Below are 16228 nucleotides of genomic sequence, written 5' to 3'. Positions count from 1 at the left end.
TGTCGGCGCCACCGAGGTAGTCGTCGACGTAAATTTGTTCTTTCAGCTGCTTCACTGTAGTCCACTGCAGTGGCTCCATTCCATCCAAATGCTTGTTGAGGGTAACCCTTAGCAAGAATGGGCTGGAACTTAGTCCAAATGGAACTCGTTTCCATTTGTAAGCGACTAAAGGGGAGCCAGGCGTTTCTGGCTCCATTACCCACATAAATCGTACTGCTTCTGAGTCTTCAGGATGCAGGGCGATGTTTAAAAAGGCTTTTTCAACATCTGCTATCCATGCGATCCGATTTAATCGGAATCGCATTAGAACGGCTAGCAGGTCAGGATTCAGGTTTGGTCCGGTTTCTAGGACGTCGTTGAGACTTGGTCCAAATTTGGACTTGCTGCTCCGTCAAAGACCGGACGAATTTTTCTAGATGTTTTATCCTGTCGGAGGACAGGATGATGTGGCAGATAAGTGTGGAGTCCATCGTAGTTTACGTCTGCCTTTTCTACGAAGTCCTGGACTCTTAGTTGCTCGATCTCCTGGTGGTAAGCAGATAGAAGCGCTGGCGTTCTTTTGAGTCTGTTTAAAAGACTCTCCAGTCTTTCCTTTTGCCATGAAGAAATTCTTCTCCAATCTCCACTTATCCGTTTTCCAGGGGATTAGGGTGCAGTATCGCCCATCTTCTTGACGGGTGATTTGGTCTCCAAAGGAGCCTAGAGGATCGTCTGGCTCCACTGCATCGCAATCGTCTAGAATGGCGAAGTGTTCCAGCTTCCAAAACAAGGATAGGTCGAAGTCCGTCTGCCGTTTTAATTCTTCTTTTACAATCTTCTTTTTTTATTTTTTAATTGTGGAGTTCTCTATGGAAATTTCTTCCATAGACGTCAGGTGGGGAGATGAAGATTCCTTTTTCTCCTTTACATCCGGTATTCTCTCCTTTTCTTCTGGAAGGTTTGTAAAAGTGTTGTTTGAATTAAGGCAGCCGGCTGCATATGAAGCTACTGTTTGGGCTGAGAAGCTACTGCATTGCAGCATTTGCTGGATTAATGCTTTGCCTTTCTTCGAATTTTTTTCCTTAGAAGGTCCAACTATCATCCGCCCAAGCTTTGTATTGTAGGCCCTTAGGTCACACGGGCTTTAGATAGCTGTTTCGTTGGAGATGATTTCAAACATCTGGTCGACTCCTATTAAAATCCCGACATCTTTTTCTTGGCTGTTTGTTTCGAACCTGTCGTCAGCCATTTTTTCTGTTCTCCAGCCAAGACTTACGTGCGAATGTTGTGTGGGCATATGAACCAGTGTCTCCAATGTAGTCCGTTTCCAGTGCTGTAATTTTGACTAGCGGGGCACCTTGCCAAGTGCCCCTAAATGGCAGCTCGACTGAATTGGTCTTCTCCACTGGATTGGGTTTTCGTTGTTTGAAAACTCTGGTACCAATGTTTTCCACTGCTACCACTTTAAGATCCAATAATTTTGAGATAGATCTTGTGACCCAAGATCTATGGCTGCCGTCGTCGATAAATAAAATGGCTCTTTGTTTGCCATTTGAGCCTACTACATTTACTGTAGCTGTCTTCACCACGAGATCGCCGGGGGCGTATGCGCTTGCGGCAGACGCCGTAACATTTGTGATGGCGCTGTTGCCATTAACAGTTTGGTGCGCAAAGTGTATCTGCTTTTTGTCGCAGAGAGCCATGTGGTGGATAGCTTGGCAATTTTTGCAAGTGTAGTTTGTGGTGCAGTTCAGAGTTTCGTGATTCGCACTGAAACATCTGACGCACCTTTTCTGCTTAGCAATGATGGCCTTTTTTTCTTTTAGGTTCACTGGACAAGCCGTGGGGTAGAGAACGTCCCCGCAAAAAATGCATGGTCCTGTGCATTCTCGGATGATAAAGTTGTCCTGTCTCCTAATAGGTGTGTTTGACGGTGGCGCAAATTGTCTGGAAATTTTGCTGGTGTGTGGAGCTGGTTTTGACCTGGCTCCAATCGCCAGCTGTGATGCTGTAGCAGCATGTAGTTGTTTCGCTGGACTTGGCGGTATTGACTGCTGTGGCGTTTTCGTGGTTTCAGATTTCCATCGGCTGTACCTTTCCGCTGCGTCAACCTGATCCCTGATGAAATCCAGTAGTGATGTGATGGCTGTGATGTCGTTCTCTTCAGAGTTCGACCATTCTTTCTGCAATTCTGCAGGAAGCAATTTCATTAATTTTGTGCCAAGGAGTCCTCCAAATGATTCTTTTCGAACCCCGAGGGTTTCCAAGGCATTAATATGCGACTGGACTGTGAGCTGCAGATTTTTTAGCGCCGATACATATGTCATGGTTTTGACAGGTGCTAGATTGTCAAACTTACACAAATGCGTTTGAATAAGAGCCTTTGGTTTAGCGTAGACTCTTTTCAGCTCTGCTATGGCAATGTTGTAGTTTCCAGCAGTCAGTTCGAGATTTTCCAAGCACAAGTACGCTTGCCCCTTCAAGTATTATTTTAAGTAGTCGAATTTTTGAACATCCGACATTGTTGACGAGTGAATGGAGGCATTAAAGCTCTCCCAAAATGATGTCCACTCAAGAATATCTCCTTTAAATTGTTTGATTTGTCTTTGGGGAAGACGTGTTGTTTGTTGAACTTGAGCTGCTGTTGCTGCTACTGGAGCCTGGTTGTGCGCCATAAGTTGTCGAATTTGTAAGGCGTAGGCTTGCTGTTGTTGGAGGATCTGATTTGCGAAGAGTTGCTGCTGTTGAGTGAACAGGTCTTGAAGCAATCGGTTTCTGTCCTCGTCTATCTGGCGCTGTTCTTTCCTCTGCAACTCTTGAAATTCCAAGTCTTGTTGTCTTTTATACTCGTTAGAAGCGCTGACGCCGTGCTCCAATCAGTGGTCGTATTTTTTGAACTCCACTGGTTGAGGTCTCTCCTCCTTGCTATGTCAGAACAATTTTTTGAAAGTAGAAGCTTAAAGTTTTTGCTCTTAGTTAGCTTTTGGTAACTTTCGAGTGAATAAACCAACCTTGTTGTCAGTTATAATAAAATGTCCAGTTTTTGGTTAGTTGCTAGCACGATGCTCAATGGGTAGGAATGGGAAAGGACAATTTTCCGATGATTTGAAAATAAGGTTGCTTATTTGGCCGTTAGGCTGCATAAGCTTTCAAGTTTGAAAAGAAATGAGAAAAAGAAGAAAAACGTTTTACCATCATTTGGTTCTTGACCGCCAGATGGTGTTTGTGTTCAGTTTCTGAACAAAATTCAAGAAAAATGAAAATAATAGAGAAGTCTCTTTTTTTGAGAAAAAGGAAAAGAAATTTAGAAATGTTTTTTTGAATTTTTTGAATTTTTAGTTTGCTTATGACCACTAGGTGGCGTAAGCTTGTAGTTCTGAAAAGAAAATAACTTTTTTGAAAAAAGAGAAAATTAAGCTTTGAAATCTTTAGCGCTAGATGGCGCTAATTTTTCAAAGGAAAGAAAAAGTAAGGAAATAGTGGGAGTTTTGGTTTAGAACCTAACTCCAAAAAGGTGTGAGAAAGTTTTCTCTTTTGCTGAAGTACGGTCGAGCCGTTCTCCTGCTGAAAGTAAGTAACAAAGTTAGTGATCAATTATTTTATTGTAACATGGTGAAATTACAATTTTTAATAAAGATCAATAAGATCCCTTGGATCGGCGTCAATCCAAAGGATGTCTTCGTCTTCTTCTTCCTCCTCTTCCTTTTTTTCAGCTGGGCTGCCTACTGCTCTGGCTGGTTCTAGTACCGGTGTTGGGTCCTGAATTGGATCATCCAGCGGGTATTCCTTTTGGGAGAGTAATGGCCGACCACGTCCGCGTGAGTTACCTGGCCACGACTTGTAAGGTGCAAATTTAGTCAGCAACGCATTGTTACGCCCCCACGCCTGGGGGTGGGTAACAGCTGTTCAAGCGGCTCGAGGTGGTGGACGACAGTGAAATTTTGTCCACCACGACCACGTGCTCTACCGGGTTTGGTTCTGGGCTGTTCAGGGACGCTGGTTACAGGAGAGATTGGTCGATCAACTCCACTTGCGGCTATTACTCCGACTTGGGGCTCCTCGCTCTGGCTGACAAATGTGGAGAGTCGCCAACCACTACCACGTGCTCTTCGTGCTGCAATCTGGGGCACTTCACACTGGCTAACAGATGTGGGGAATCGCCAACCACGTCCACGTGCTCTTTGTGCTATTGTTGGGGGGTTACTCAACCCACTTGGAGTTGGTAAGGCTACGGCTCCCTCCTCCTTCTTCTCCGCCTGGTTGGTCGGGCGGTACCTGATGTCTCCGCAATATTTCGGCTCGAGAGTTTCTTTAATGGCTGCCAGGGGCATCTGACGGATGGCTATTGGAAGTATGGAGGTAGCTCCTTTAATTTCGGTTGAGGCTGCTGCAGGGCGATTGAAAAGGTTGATTTGTCGCCTTCCTTCCGGGGTGTTCCGGAATTGCCTTGGCTGGAGTAGACCACTCCGACTTGGGGCTCCTCGCTCTGGCTGACAAATGTGGAGAGTCGCCAACCACTACCACGTGCTCTTCGTGCTGCAATCTGGGGCACTTCACACTGGCTAACAGATGTGGGGAATCGCCAACCACGTCCACGTGCTCTTTGTGCTATTGTTGGGGGGTTACTCAACCCACTTGGAGTTGGTAAGGCTACGGCTCCCTCCTCCTTCTTCTCCGCCTGGTTGGTCGGGCGGTACCTGATGTCTCCGCAATATTTCGGCTCGAGAGTTTCTTTAATGGCTGCCAGGGGCATCTGACGGATGGCTATTGGAAGTATGGAGGTAGCTCCTTTAATTTCGGTTGAGGCTGCTGCAGGGCGATTGAAAAGGTTGATTTGTCGCCTTCCTTCCGGGGTGTTCCGGAATTGCCTTGGCTGGAGTAGACCGGTCCACGGCCTTTCCAAGCCCTCCGCCCTCCTCTTCGCTCCCTTGATTTTCTTGGCGTCGCGAATTGTTGAACTTTTTGTGGAGACCCTGATGGTGCTCCGATAAAGCGGAGAAGAATAGAGCATTAATGGAGGATATAAAAATATCCTACAAAAGGGAGTGGGTTCAGAAAAAAAAAGAAAGTAAAGAGAGGGAGACAGACCCCCAAAATATGAAACACAACAAAGATGGCCGCTACACGCGGCAAGACGAAGCAGTGTATTTGAAAAGAAAAAAAAGAAAGAAAAAAATGGAGGTGGAGTTATCAATGGCCACCGACCACGCGACCGAAATCGAAAAAGAAAAGAAAAAATTTTCCACCCAACTCAACCCTAACCTTACTTGAAGTAAATGGAAAAGGAGAAGAGAGAAAGAGAGAAAAAAGAGGAAAACGTGTCTCCAAAACACGTTGAGTGAAAAGAGGAAGTAAAACAAAAATTTACCAAAAAATTCAAAATTTGAAAAAAGGACGACCACGTGTTTGCCCAGTTGAAAGGCAAAAAAAGGAAAAAAGTTTTTCAAGTGCCTACACACTCTACACGTGGTGAAACAAAAAAAATTCACACGCGTTTGCGTGTAGTGTTCATTATCAGCTAGCAGGTGTTCATTTCGGTCAGCTGAGCTGCGTACATGGTGTTGCAACTTCCATGTCTAGACTTGAGTATTGCTAAGGAATCAATGCAGGAGATGTTAATGAAGGTATATATTCAGTTCGTTACAAACGTGTGCATCCTTGAATTCTGCTTTTATATTTTATTTCCAACAATAGAGTCTTATTGAAAATGTTAAGATTAAGTTTTCTCATGCTACTGTGCAACACTGTGCTTCTGTATAAACGCTAGGAAGAGAAATCGGTTGTTAAATGCAACACGATACAAGTATCGTGTTGCCTAATGAAATCATGCTGTATCTCTAAAATTGCATTTTCCACCGAAAGACTGTTAAACTGTATTTAGCTGCTAAATCGGCAGCAGATTCTCGTTCAGTTTCGATCAATGCTGACATTAATCGTCCTTTCCAGGTTATTCCGTCCCGATACAGGTGTCAATGGTGCCGGTGTCAGTTTTTTTACAGATGCTTCCCTAATTCGCCGTAACGGCAGATTCACATTCTTTTTATTAAATTCATTGTAGCTGCTGAAAGCATTGGAGTAATTTACAAACACCTGCGTATTTCACTCTTAACATAAGCAGCATTTGATTTAATTGATGCGATTTCACTGTTCAACGCTCAAATCAAAATGCCATCATCCAAAGTCAACACGCATTCCAATTACAATGGGTACAAAAAAACTTTCTCCGGTTGGATTTGCAAGAGAAATTCCCAATTGCTTAAATCTGGTCAAGCAGGCGAAGCCAATCGCTAAGCGACTGACACTTGTACAGTATATAGCATCCGCCTTCAGTGTCCGATCAACCACCCCTTTCAGAGCTTTTAACATCGGCTCTTACAGCGACGGGTGTATGGTCAGAAGAACTGTTGAGAAAGATCAAGGTGTGATATAAAAATTTTGTATTTTGTTTTGTAGGTGATTTTAGTGAACTCAAAGCTTGCTGAATATTGTCTCCACTATTGTAGGCAGCGGGCAGTAGACATTCAGACAAGCACTTAACTCCCTGAATGTGTTTGGGTGTGGCATCTACAATCATAAGAAAGATTAAAAGCCACTAGAATATGAAAAAAGAATATCGTAATTACTAGGAAGGCACTTATGACAACTACTTGCCGGCTTCTACAAATTCAAGACTTGGGCGGCCTTGCAAAAGGAAACAAGGAAGTCAGCATACTCGTGATAACGCAGAAAAAAAGCATTACCAAGTGGTAAAAAAGCAGAACCCACTGCAGGAGAAGTCAATGAAGGCACAGGTAAGTGAAACAGCTTACGCGGAAGAAGAAAACACTGACAATAACTGAGAATAGAGAAAATTGCAGAACTTCAGCTGACTAAGCGGTAAGAAGCGCTAGACTGCGTGGTTTTCAGCTGAATGCCAAAAAGAATAGAAGGCAATAAGGAAAAGGATAGGTTAAAGAAGAATTTCTGCAAAGACTCGGGAAATTACATCAGACATTGCCAAATAGACAAATATGCAACGGACTTTTCCGCCATATTATTCCAAACCAAATCCGACTATACTAAAACAAAAGAAGACAGCTGCACCGCTCGGGTTTAAAATCCGCTGGATCAGAACTGGGATAAGTCAAGGGACGGGCATTCAGACAACCTGCAATTTCTGCTAATAAAGTACGGAGTACTTCAACCGTGGGGTAACATAGATCTCCTTTTTTCTAACTCCAATGCTTTGTACATAACTCTCGTCGTAGAGCTTACTAGACTCACCGCTTAAAAAACGATTTACCGTCAATGGAAATGTTTGCAGTACCTTTAGGATGCACCACTCGAACCAAACAATAGGTTTCCCCAACATGGGGGGGTAAAATAATGGCGTCAAAACTACAAGCGGTGGTTTAACCTTCAGTAAAAGTTGCTTTAGGAGATAATTATACCAGCGATAGCAAAAAACACACCTTTACATACCAAACGCTCAAGCTACACAGTCAGCAGAAATGGCGGCTGAATAAATCCATAATGTGATTGTGGAAATAGGAAAGCAAAAGAAGCACCTCCCATTCTGTGGGAAATTCCGACGCCCGAACCAATCAGAGGGGACGGCGAGAGTATATGCAGAAAGGCAACAGATGCCCGGGCACTGGGGCCCGAGGAGTCTGGAAGAAGGAAGAATGAAGGCGACATCTGTTCAAACTCTTAAAGTTATGTTAATCTATTGTACAAATTCGTCCAGCGTGTTTTGTAATCTGGGTATATAAAGGTCGGTTTCGGCTGACTTAAATACACAAAAAGTTTTCACCGACGCCCCCGGAGTCGGCTCTTCATTTCTAAGTCGCTCATTACACTTGCCTCTTCTATCACTTGTTACCCTGTTGCTGCCCGTCGCTTCTGGCCGTCATTATCTGACCGGATGGAATTATCTCATGTTGAACTGCTATCGCCCGTCGCTTCGGCCGTCATTCTCTGCCCGGCTGCAAGGGAACCCTGTTGAGCTGTCCTGCACGTCGGTCTGAGTCCTGTCCGTACTAGCCGTCGCCTTAGCTGCTGTTCTACTCCGGGGACGCCAATGCATCTTTGCAAGTAATTCGCATTTATTATTCGTGTCCGTCTTATTGCCCGCGTCTAAGTGTGTGCCGTGGCAATAACCGTTGCACAACACAGAAAATTCTTGTTGAAAACCGCTAAAAGTTTCAGCGACAGTGCACTCCAAATAATTCGCAATGGCGTGGATTTTCCCGCCGGCAATACTAGGCTAGGATCCCCCGATTCACACCACTACTTTACACCGTCGGTAGTCAAGCAGAGACACACCCTGAGCTCTCCAGATAAGCTGGGATTCTTCATCCTAGGCCCGTTACTCTACACTGCATCGGTGGTCAGCGCCGATTAGATTAGCGGCCAAGCCCAGTCCAGACACGCTGGGACTAAAACTTCTTAGGCCCAACTACTTTGTTCTGAGTCGGAAGTCCCCGACACTTGGAATTGCTAACAAAAAGCATTTTACAAACATTCGTTATCCTTTCGAATTGCTCACTCAAATTTTCTCCTTGCCGTTGGAATAATTTTTCAAGCATACAAATCTATTGAGCTAGGGAAGTGGTTAACCCATCATAAGCAGCATGACAGCGGTCCACCCAGAGCTCGTGGGAGAGAAGAACTAGAAACAAAATCTTTAGTAAGCGACTAATGAAAAAAGAACGACTACTCCGGATAACGAAATGCAGCAGTCAGATTCTTATATTTCATAATATTAGCGATTTAACTTCTTGATACAGCACGGCTCCACTTATTGGACCACGCTGTGCAATCGTCCGATAAGCGGATGGTCCGAAAAGCTGCTCGACTGCGGTCAGCGCCATATCGCCGCGCTCATTCGTGATAGTGTGTAATGATCTGCTCGTACCGACTGGTTCTCTGGACTCACTTAACTAGATAAGCTTTATAATAAAGTGAATTAACATTCAGGAACGAATAATAGCATATAACCTAATTTTATTAACTGTGTCGCAAAACTTTTGGTAACGAACAAATTACAGATCGAGTAAAAATACATTTGAAATGTACGCTATGCTTACTACTATAGAACGAGAAAAAATCATATACATTTGAAACATTTACTTTAAACACACATCAAACGTAAGCAAAGTTAAACAGAATAACGTAAAAGTGTTTAAAGAAAAATTAAGCTTATCAACTCATATAATGTATTATCGGATATTCTTGCATCTGCCGCAGCGCATGCATATTTAAGCAGCTTCTCTTTCATGAGTATTTCATGAGCTAGATTGCTAGGACTAGAACTAGTAGCAACACTCTCCCAAACGTCCATCAATGATACTTCGTTTGACTGGTTGGAAAAGCATACCGAATCACATTGCTGTGAAATTTCATTTAAAAGTTCAAAGTCTTCTGCCGCAATAACTGCCGTATCTTATTCAAAATCAAGAGATCGTTGAATTCGAATAGCGCAATCATCTTTCTTTGCCTCTATTATATCGCCTAGCTCAGTATTTTTTTTCACTGAAACTTTTCACTTCACTTCGTCTTTCACTGATGCGATGAATCTGCGAGCGTGAAACATTGAACATTTTCGCCACAGCACGTTCACTCAATTCATTTCCTAGCTGCTCTACAACTTCAAGTTTTTCTTTTAGCGTCAAAACATAACTATTTTTTCTTCCATTTGAATTTGCCATATTCTAAGAGTTTGAATTGGTACTGGACACCGGCGTGCGCACTATTTTTTCCATATTACAGCTAAATTGAAATGGATCTTTCCTGAATGAAAGCTAAGAAGAAGCTGAGGGAAATGTCTGACTCATCATTAAAAACTGACATCAGTCTCATCCTAACAAGCTGATAACTACAGCATTCCGATGAAATATGAACCCCCTGAAAATGAAGGGACATCTTCATACAGACCGCTCTTCGCGCGCCCTGATCCCAAAAACTGCTTCATTAAATCCGCACTAATGGCGCTCACTCTCTTACTCAGTGGGCGAGTCTGATCTCGGTCCGACAACCGGTTTGGTCCGATAAGTGGTTGATCCGATAAGTGGAGTGGCACTGTAATGTTTTATCAATTTTTAATTATAACCTTGTCCTTACTCTGATTCTTCTTTCGTAGCTCTAATGAACTCTTTCTGATAAGAGCTCCCCGAAAGAATCTCTTGTATGCCTTTCAGGTGCGACCTTGTCCTAACGTTGCTTCATCTCTTGCCGCTACCTCCCTTAAACTATCCTGTAATGGTTTTCTGAACGTCTTTACGATACTCTATCCTTTTTCTGTCTCTTTTCAAAAACATTACTCTTAATTATTGTTAGTACAATCGGATCGCCTGTTTTGAAGAAGGAGCATCTATTGCGGGGGAAAAATACCGATGTTGCTATATATCCTAATAGACACTGCATCCGACGTTGCAGTTACATATGGTACAGCTTCACGCGAAAGATGCTGTAGCACACGTAGGTAAGTTTGTATAAATGATGTGTAAAGTGAGGAGTTATTGAACCGTCTGATCGTCTTCGTTCTCTCCAGTAGTCCTAGTGAAAAAAAAAGATGGCACTTGACGTTTCTGCGTTGACTACCGCAAGGTCAAAGCAGTAAGTGTAAAAAATTCCTACACCTTATGCGCGTATAGCCGATACCTTGATGCGGCTGGAAGAAGCTACATTTTTTTCGAATATGGAATTGTAAGTCGGATACCACCAGGTTCCAATGGTTAAACGTAATAGACCGAGGACAGCCTTCATTATAATCTAATATGGGATTTTGCATATCATGCCATATGCAGAATCACTATAATTTTGGGTTAAAAACGGCAAATTTTTATTCCAAGGAAATTTGCGCTATCTTCCCATCCCGCATAGTTGCCGATTTTCTTACTTATCTACTTTTTAAATCGGAGCGGAAAATATTCAAGGGCGATACGGCGGCAGCAGCAGCCGCTATAGGCTCTAAAAAAAATTTTCCACTCCGATTTATTATGTAGAGGAATAGAGAGAGCCGAGGCCAGGGGCCAGATCGCCATGATGGAAATATCAGTCACGACTTGTCAATTCCCAGTCTGACTCAATCACGAGGTCTACGGAGGAGGGAGCATACCACGCTGTCGACCAGGATCCGCGACTGTATCCGCCAACATCGTCAAGGCATTTTCTCAGCAAAAGCTTTTGAGCATCTGGCGCACCGAACTCGTACGCCTGTTCGATAGTACTATGGAACTTCACGAGAAATACGTGGAGACAGTCACTAATCTACCAGGTAAACGCCGAGCCGAGTGTGAACGCTGGGAAGTACAGTTCACGACAGACCACCAGAGTGTACTGTCAGAAATCGACCAACATCTAGCATCGCGGTCGACTGTATCATCACTTGCATCGTCAGTCACTATCAACTCAACAGTGACAAAAGCAAGCGTAAAAGAAAATTCGACTGTATCTGTAAAGATCCAACAGCTCGAAACCCAAGCTCGCCACACGCAAGACGTCCTAAACTGAAATGGGGAGCTTTTATCAGACATTGTAAATGACATCAAGAAGTCATCTGTGCAAGCCAGACCGCAGAGTGAATCGCTAAACGCGATCTAGCAAATTTTACAATCGATCCACGAGGTTAACGGAAAATCTTTAGCAACGGTCGAAAAGAAGATGGATATTCGACTCAAGTCTGCGATGGGCCAAATGGTGGAGGAAAACGAGTCCAGTTCAAAGAAAGTCGAAGAGAAACTAGAAGCTATTCAGAAAACCAGTGAGTTGCAGTCCAAAGAACTCGAAAGGTTAAAATACCTTATACAAAAGACACGTACAAAAATGTCTAGACAGTGCCCCGAAGGTGAAAATGCATCATCCCAAGGTCGACTGGATACGTCGATACAAAGCATGTTGTCTCAGCGCCGCGAAGCTTTAGGGTGGCCGCAAGGCATTACCCCATCCTCACCGCCACAGGCAGTTAACCTCTTTGAACAATGCAGAAATGCCGGGACAACGGGCGAGCAAATGGACAGCATAGGGGCAACTATCGATATGTCTAACGATCCATTGTTTAGCTGCCAGCAACAGCAAAAAAGCGATCCAAAATCTGATTCTAGTCTCATCTGCCAACTTGTTGACTCTTTGAAAATGTCAGCACTTCCACCTCTCACCATCACCAAATTCGACGGGAACCCGTTAAACTACCAAGTGTTCAAGTCGAATTTTATGACGCTGTATCACAAACGGTGCAGCGACAATGGAATTCGACTAGCGCATCTGCAGGAGCTGCTTGCTACGCATGTTCTCAACTCTGTAGCTGATTGTGTGCACGACCCAAGCAAATACGAAGTGGTCTGGCATCGACTCGACCACGAATATGGCCACACCACTATCATGGCTCAAACACATCTGAATAATCTCCTTCGACTTCCGTCTGTGCAGCCGAACGACAGCGCCAGTTTGCAGACATTCTCCAACAAGCTTCACGGGGCTCTGTCAACCTCTGGACTCGCGAGCGAATTAGAGTCGCTGGGCAACCTCATGCATGTCGCCACCAAACTGACAAAGACCTTGAGGGAAAGATGGGGAGGAAAGGTGATGAAGATGCACCCTGCTGTTCCATCAATAGTCGATCTGGATGACTGGTTAACCCTCCAGTCAAAGGGTTCTGATTTTGCAAAATTAATGGCTGGGCCGTCAACGCTTCCAACGATTCCACCAGTCGTGCCCAAGAGAAATGGGAAGGGATATCCAACTCCCTATGTCTCTACCATTAACCACGTCACCACCTCGACGTCTGAAACCAACTTGCTGCAAACAAGAGGGGGAGGTCTGCGGGTGAATCCACCCAATACAACCTCGTTTAGCCAAACAAGAGGCAGCCCAACATGCTTTGTTTGCAAAGAGCCAATCCACAGAATTGGAGAGTGCAACATTTTCAAGCAGATGGCTCCAACGCAAAGAGCGGAGACAGTCTTCAAAGCAGGCAGCTGTCTCCGATGCCTTACAGGAAAACACACCAGTCGACTTTGCAGACAGAAATCGATTCGATGTACGGTCGAAGGATGCCAGTATCTGGGACACACGACGGTGCTTCATGGTTCCGAGGTTTCGACAAGAACCAATGGAAGCCTCCAGTGACTACAAGACTACACCAGAATCGAAATCACCGCGTCGAGTAATTTTCGACAACAAAGTCGACGAAGCCTTCCTTGGTGCCGTATCACGCACTGGAGTTTGGATGGTGCCTGGGAGGCAAAGTGGGCCCGCAAAGCGAACAGGAGCAGCCAAGTCATTATGTAGCCCACATCACATCGAGAGAAGAAGAAAGGAACCTTTCAGAACTCGTCGAGTGGTTTGGAGGCTGGATTCGAAAGACTCTATGCAGCCTCCTACACTCATGTCAGCAGACGACCGCCGGGGAGAGGAGATTCTGAAGAAGGCCACAAGATACATAAAGAATCACCATCAAGCCAGTTTGATGTGGAAGGTCGACAATCCAGAGTTACCAGACAACCGCAGTATGGCGCTAAGCCGTCTTTTTCAAATTGAAATCGCTTCAAGAGAGACCCCAGCTACGCCAAACGATACGACGACTTCACTCAAGAATACATCAACCTTGGTCATGCTCGTCTTTTGTCCACTGAAGAAGCTAAACGGAGAACACCAAAGACAAACTACATGCCTCATCATGGTGTTCAAAGTTCGACGAGTTTGACGACAAAGACAAGAGTAGTCTTCGACTGTTCAGCAGAGTGTGAAAGTACTTCCTTGAACAAAAATCTTCTTCGCGGTCCGAACTACCTCCTAAACCTACTTGAAATAATCTTGCGCTTCCTCAAACACCAAATTCCTATTAGTAGTGACATCGAGAAGATGTATCATCAAGTTTTAGTTCCAGAAGAGGATCAAGATGCCTTTCGATTTTTGTACCGGTCGTCGAACAGCACGTCGTCACCGCTTACTTATAGAATGACAGTTCATGTCATTGGAGCCGTCTCGTCGCCGTCAACTTGTTTGTTTGCCTTAAACAAAACAGCCGAAGACAACAAAACGGGATTTCCAGACGCAGCAGCCAGCGTAAGAGCAAGTTTCTACGTCGACAACTATCTGGATTCGTTCAGTTCGGAAGAAGAGGCAATCAAACGGGCCCACCAGCTACAGGAACTGTTGCAGCTGGGGGGTTTTAACCTCACCAAGTGGTCGTCGTCGTCAAGAAAGGTCCTAGCAGCGCTCAAACCATTAGGCTTGGCCAACCCAAACTAGATCTAGACTTAGACAAATTGCCTATGGATCGCGCCCTAGGGATCCTTTGGGACAGTGAAATCGACGCATTCACCTTCAAGGTGGGAGAAAAGGTCCAGTTACACGCCACACATACGAAAAGAAATCTCGTAAGTGTGGTGGCTACTGTATACGATCCGCTTGAATTCGTTGCTCCAGTGGTGTTCGCCATGAAGATGTTGATTCAAGAGGTGTGGCGAGCCAAGCTAGATTGGGATGAAGAGCTGTCAGAACCTTTAAAATGCCAATTTCAAAAATTGGCGTCAAGGTTTGTCAAACCTAGCGCGCGTCACAGTTCCTCGATGCCTAGTAAAGAAAGAGCGCCCAGTAACCCAGCAAGTACACATCTTTGCGGACGCCAGTCAACTAGGTTTTGGAGCAGTCGCATACGTGCGAACAATGTACGCCAGTGAAAGGGTCGACGTATCTTTTGTCATGGCCAAAAACACACGTCGCACCGTTGAAACAGCTCTCGATCCCTCGGCTCGAACTTCAAGGAGCCGTCGAAGCTTTACACCTGGCAATACTAATTTGTCGTGAGATGAACCTAGATCTGAGCCAAATCACATTTCACGTCGACTCCCAGACAGTTCTTAGATGGATCCATTCTGCCAAAATCAAATACGAAGTGTTTGTGGGCAATAGAACTGGAAAGATTCTAATGCCGACTGTCGACAATGGCGCCACGTTCCAGGAGTCATGAATCCAGCAGACGTTTGCAGTAGAGGATTGGATCCCGACAACCTCAAGGAATTGCAGCCGTTCCATCAAGGACCAGCTTTTCTGTTGCTGGAACCCCCATTATGGCCAAAGTGGGATCAAATTTAACATAGCAACCATCAAGATCCCGAAGCCATTCATGTCTACGCAACGAAAACGGAGCCCAGTGATAACATGATTGACCAGTGCATAGAGTATTATTCAGACAAAGTGCGCCTGGAACGAATGCTTGCGTGGTGTTTGCGTTTCGTTTCAAACTGTTGCGCCAAAGTGAAGAACGTAAAGGTAACTTCAGGAGAACTGACGCCAGTCGAAACTGAAGCAGCTCTGGCAATGTGCATTCAACGTGCACAACAAGTGGCATACCCCGAAGATGTGTTGTTCTTAAAATGGGGAAAGGAACTGCCAAACCGGTCGAAACTCAAGCAGTTTCGACCATTCATCGATGAACAACATTTAATTCGAGTGGGCGGTCGAATTGGTTAAGCACCTGTCGACTATGTGACAAGACATCCAGTGATTTTACCTCCAGAGGAACGTATCACAAGTCTAATAGTCTGGGATGCTCACATTCGAAATAACCACATTAAAGCCGACCGCTGATTGTGCGAACTTCGAACAATGTACTGGATAACCTCTGGACGAAGAATAATCAAATCTATACTCAACAAGTGCATTCCCTGCAAGCGAAGAAACGTCGCACCGCTTATGGCCCAGCTCCCAGTTCATCGTATAACGCCTTTTCTTGCCTCCATTCGCCCATACAGGAGTCGACTACTTTGGACCTCTGACTGTCAAAGTAGGAGGAAGAGGGCGAAGGCACGAGAAAAGATGGATTTGTCTTTTTACGTGTCTCACAACTCGAGCAGTCCATCTAGAAGTAACCGCCAGCCTCAGTGCCGAGGCATTTTTATTGGCCTTTTCTCGATTCTCCAGCATGAGGGGAAAGCCAGTCGTTGTGTATAGTGACAACGGCACAAATTTTGTAGCTGGAGAAAAGGAGTTGAACGAGGCAGTCGAAGAATTACACAACAGCAAAGACTACCTGGAAGCACAGTTCACTTGCCGACACATCGAGTGGCGTTTTTCTCCGCCAAGTGGACCTCACTTCGGGGGAGTTTGGGAGAGGCTCGTGCAATCGTGCAAAAGAGCCATGAAAGTGACCCTCGGAAACAGTGTCGTAAGTGACCAAGTCTTAAATACTGTTGTGGCTGAGATCGGGGCATTACTTAATGCTCGACCGCTAACTCATCTCAGCGTAAACTCCGAAGATCCCGAC

At 44.8% G+C, this 16228-nt stretch overlaps 1 protein-coding gene across 1 annotated transcript; it reads left to right on the top strand.

Annotated features, from left to right (window-relative positions):
* Positions 1 to 14399: 14399 nt before the first annotated feature.
* On the top strand, positions 14400 to 14932 carry LOC130687575 (uncharacterized). The gene is made up of 2 exons (XM_057510749.1): positions 14400 to 14568; positions 14640 to 14932. The coding sequence occupies exons 1-2, from the start codon at positions 14400 to 14402 to the stop codon at positions 14930 to 14932; spliced, it is 462 nt and encodes a 153-aa protein (XP_057366732.1).
* Positions 14933 to 16228: the final 1296 nt, after the last annotated feature.

The sequence above is a fragment of the Daphnia carinata genome, chromosome 4 (genome assembly GCF_022539665.2).
Source record: "Daphnia carinata strain CSIRO-1 chromosome 4, CSIRO_AGI_Dcar_HiC_V3, whole genome shotgun sequence".
NCBI lineage: Eukaryota > Metazoa > Arthropoda > Branchiopoda > Diplostraca > Daphniidae > Daphnia > Daphnia carinata.
This window is presented reverse-complemented; position numbering and strand designations above follow the sequence as displayed.

Coding starts and splice junctions, on each gene's coding strand:
- LOC130687575 (XM_057510749.1), top strand. CDS start 14,400: ATGAAGATGTTGATTCAAGAGGTGTGGCGAGCCAAGCTAGATTGGGAT. Junction 14,569..14,639: donor AGCGCCCAGTAACCCAGCAA/GTACACATCTTT, acceptor AATGTACGCCAG/TGAAAGGGTCGACGTATCTT.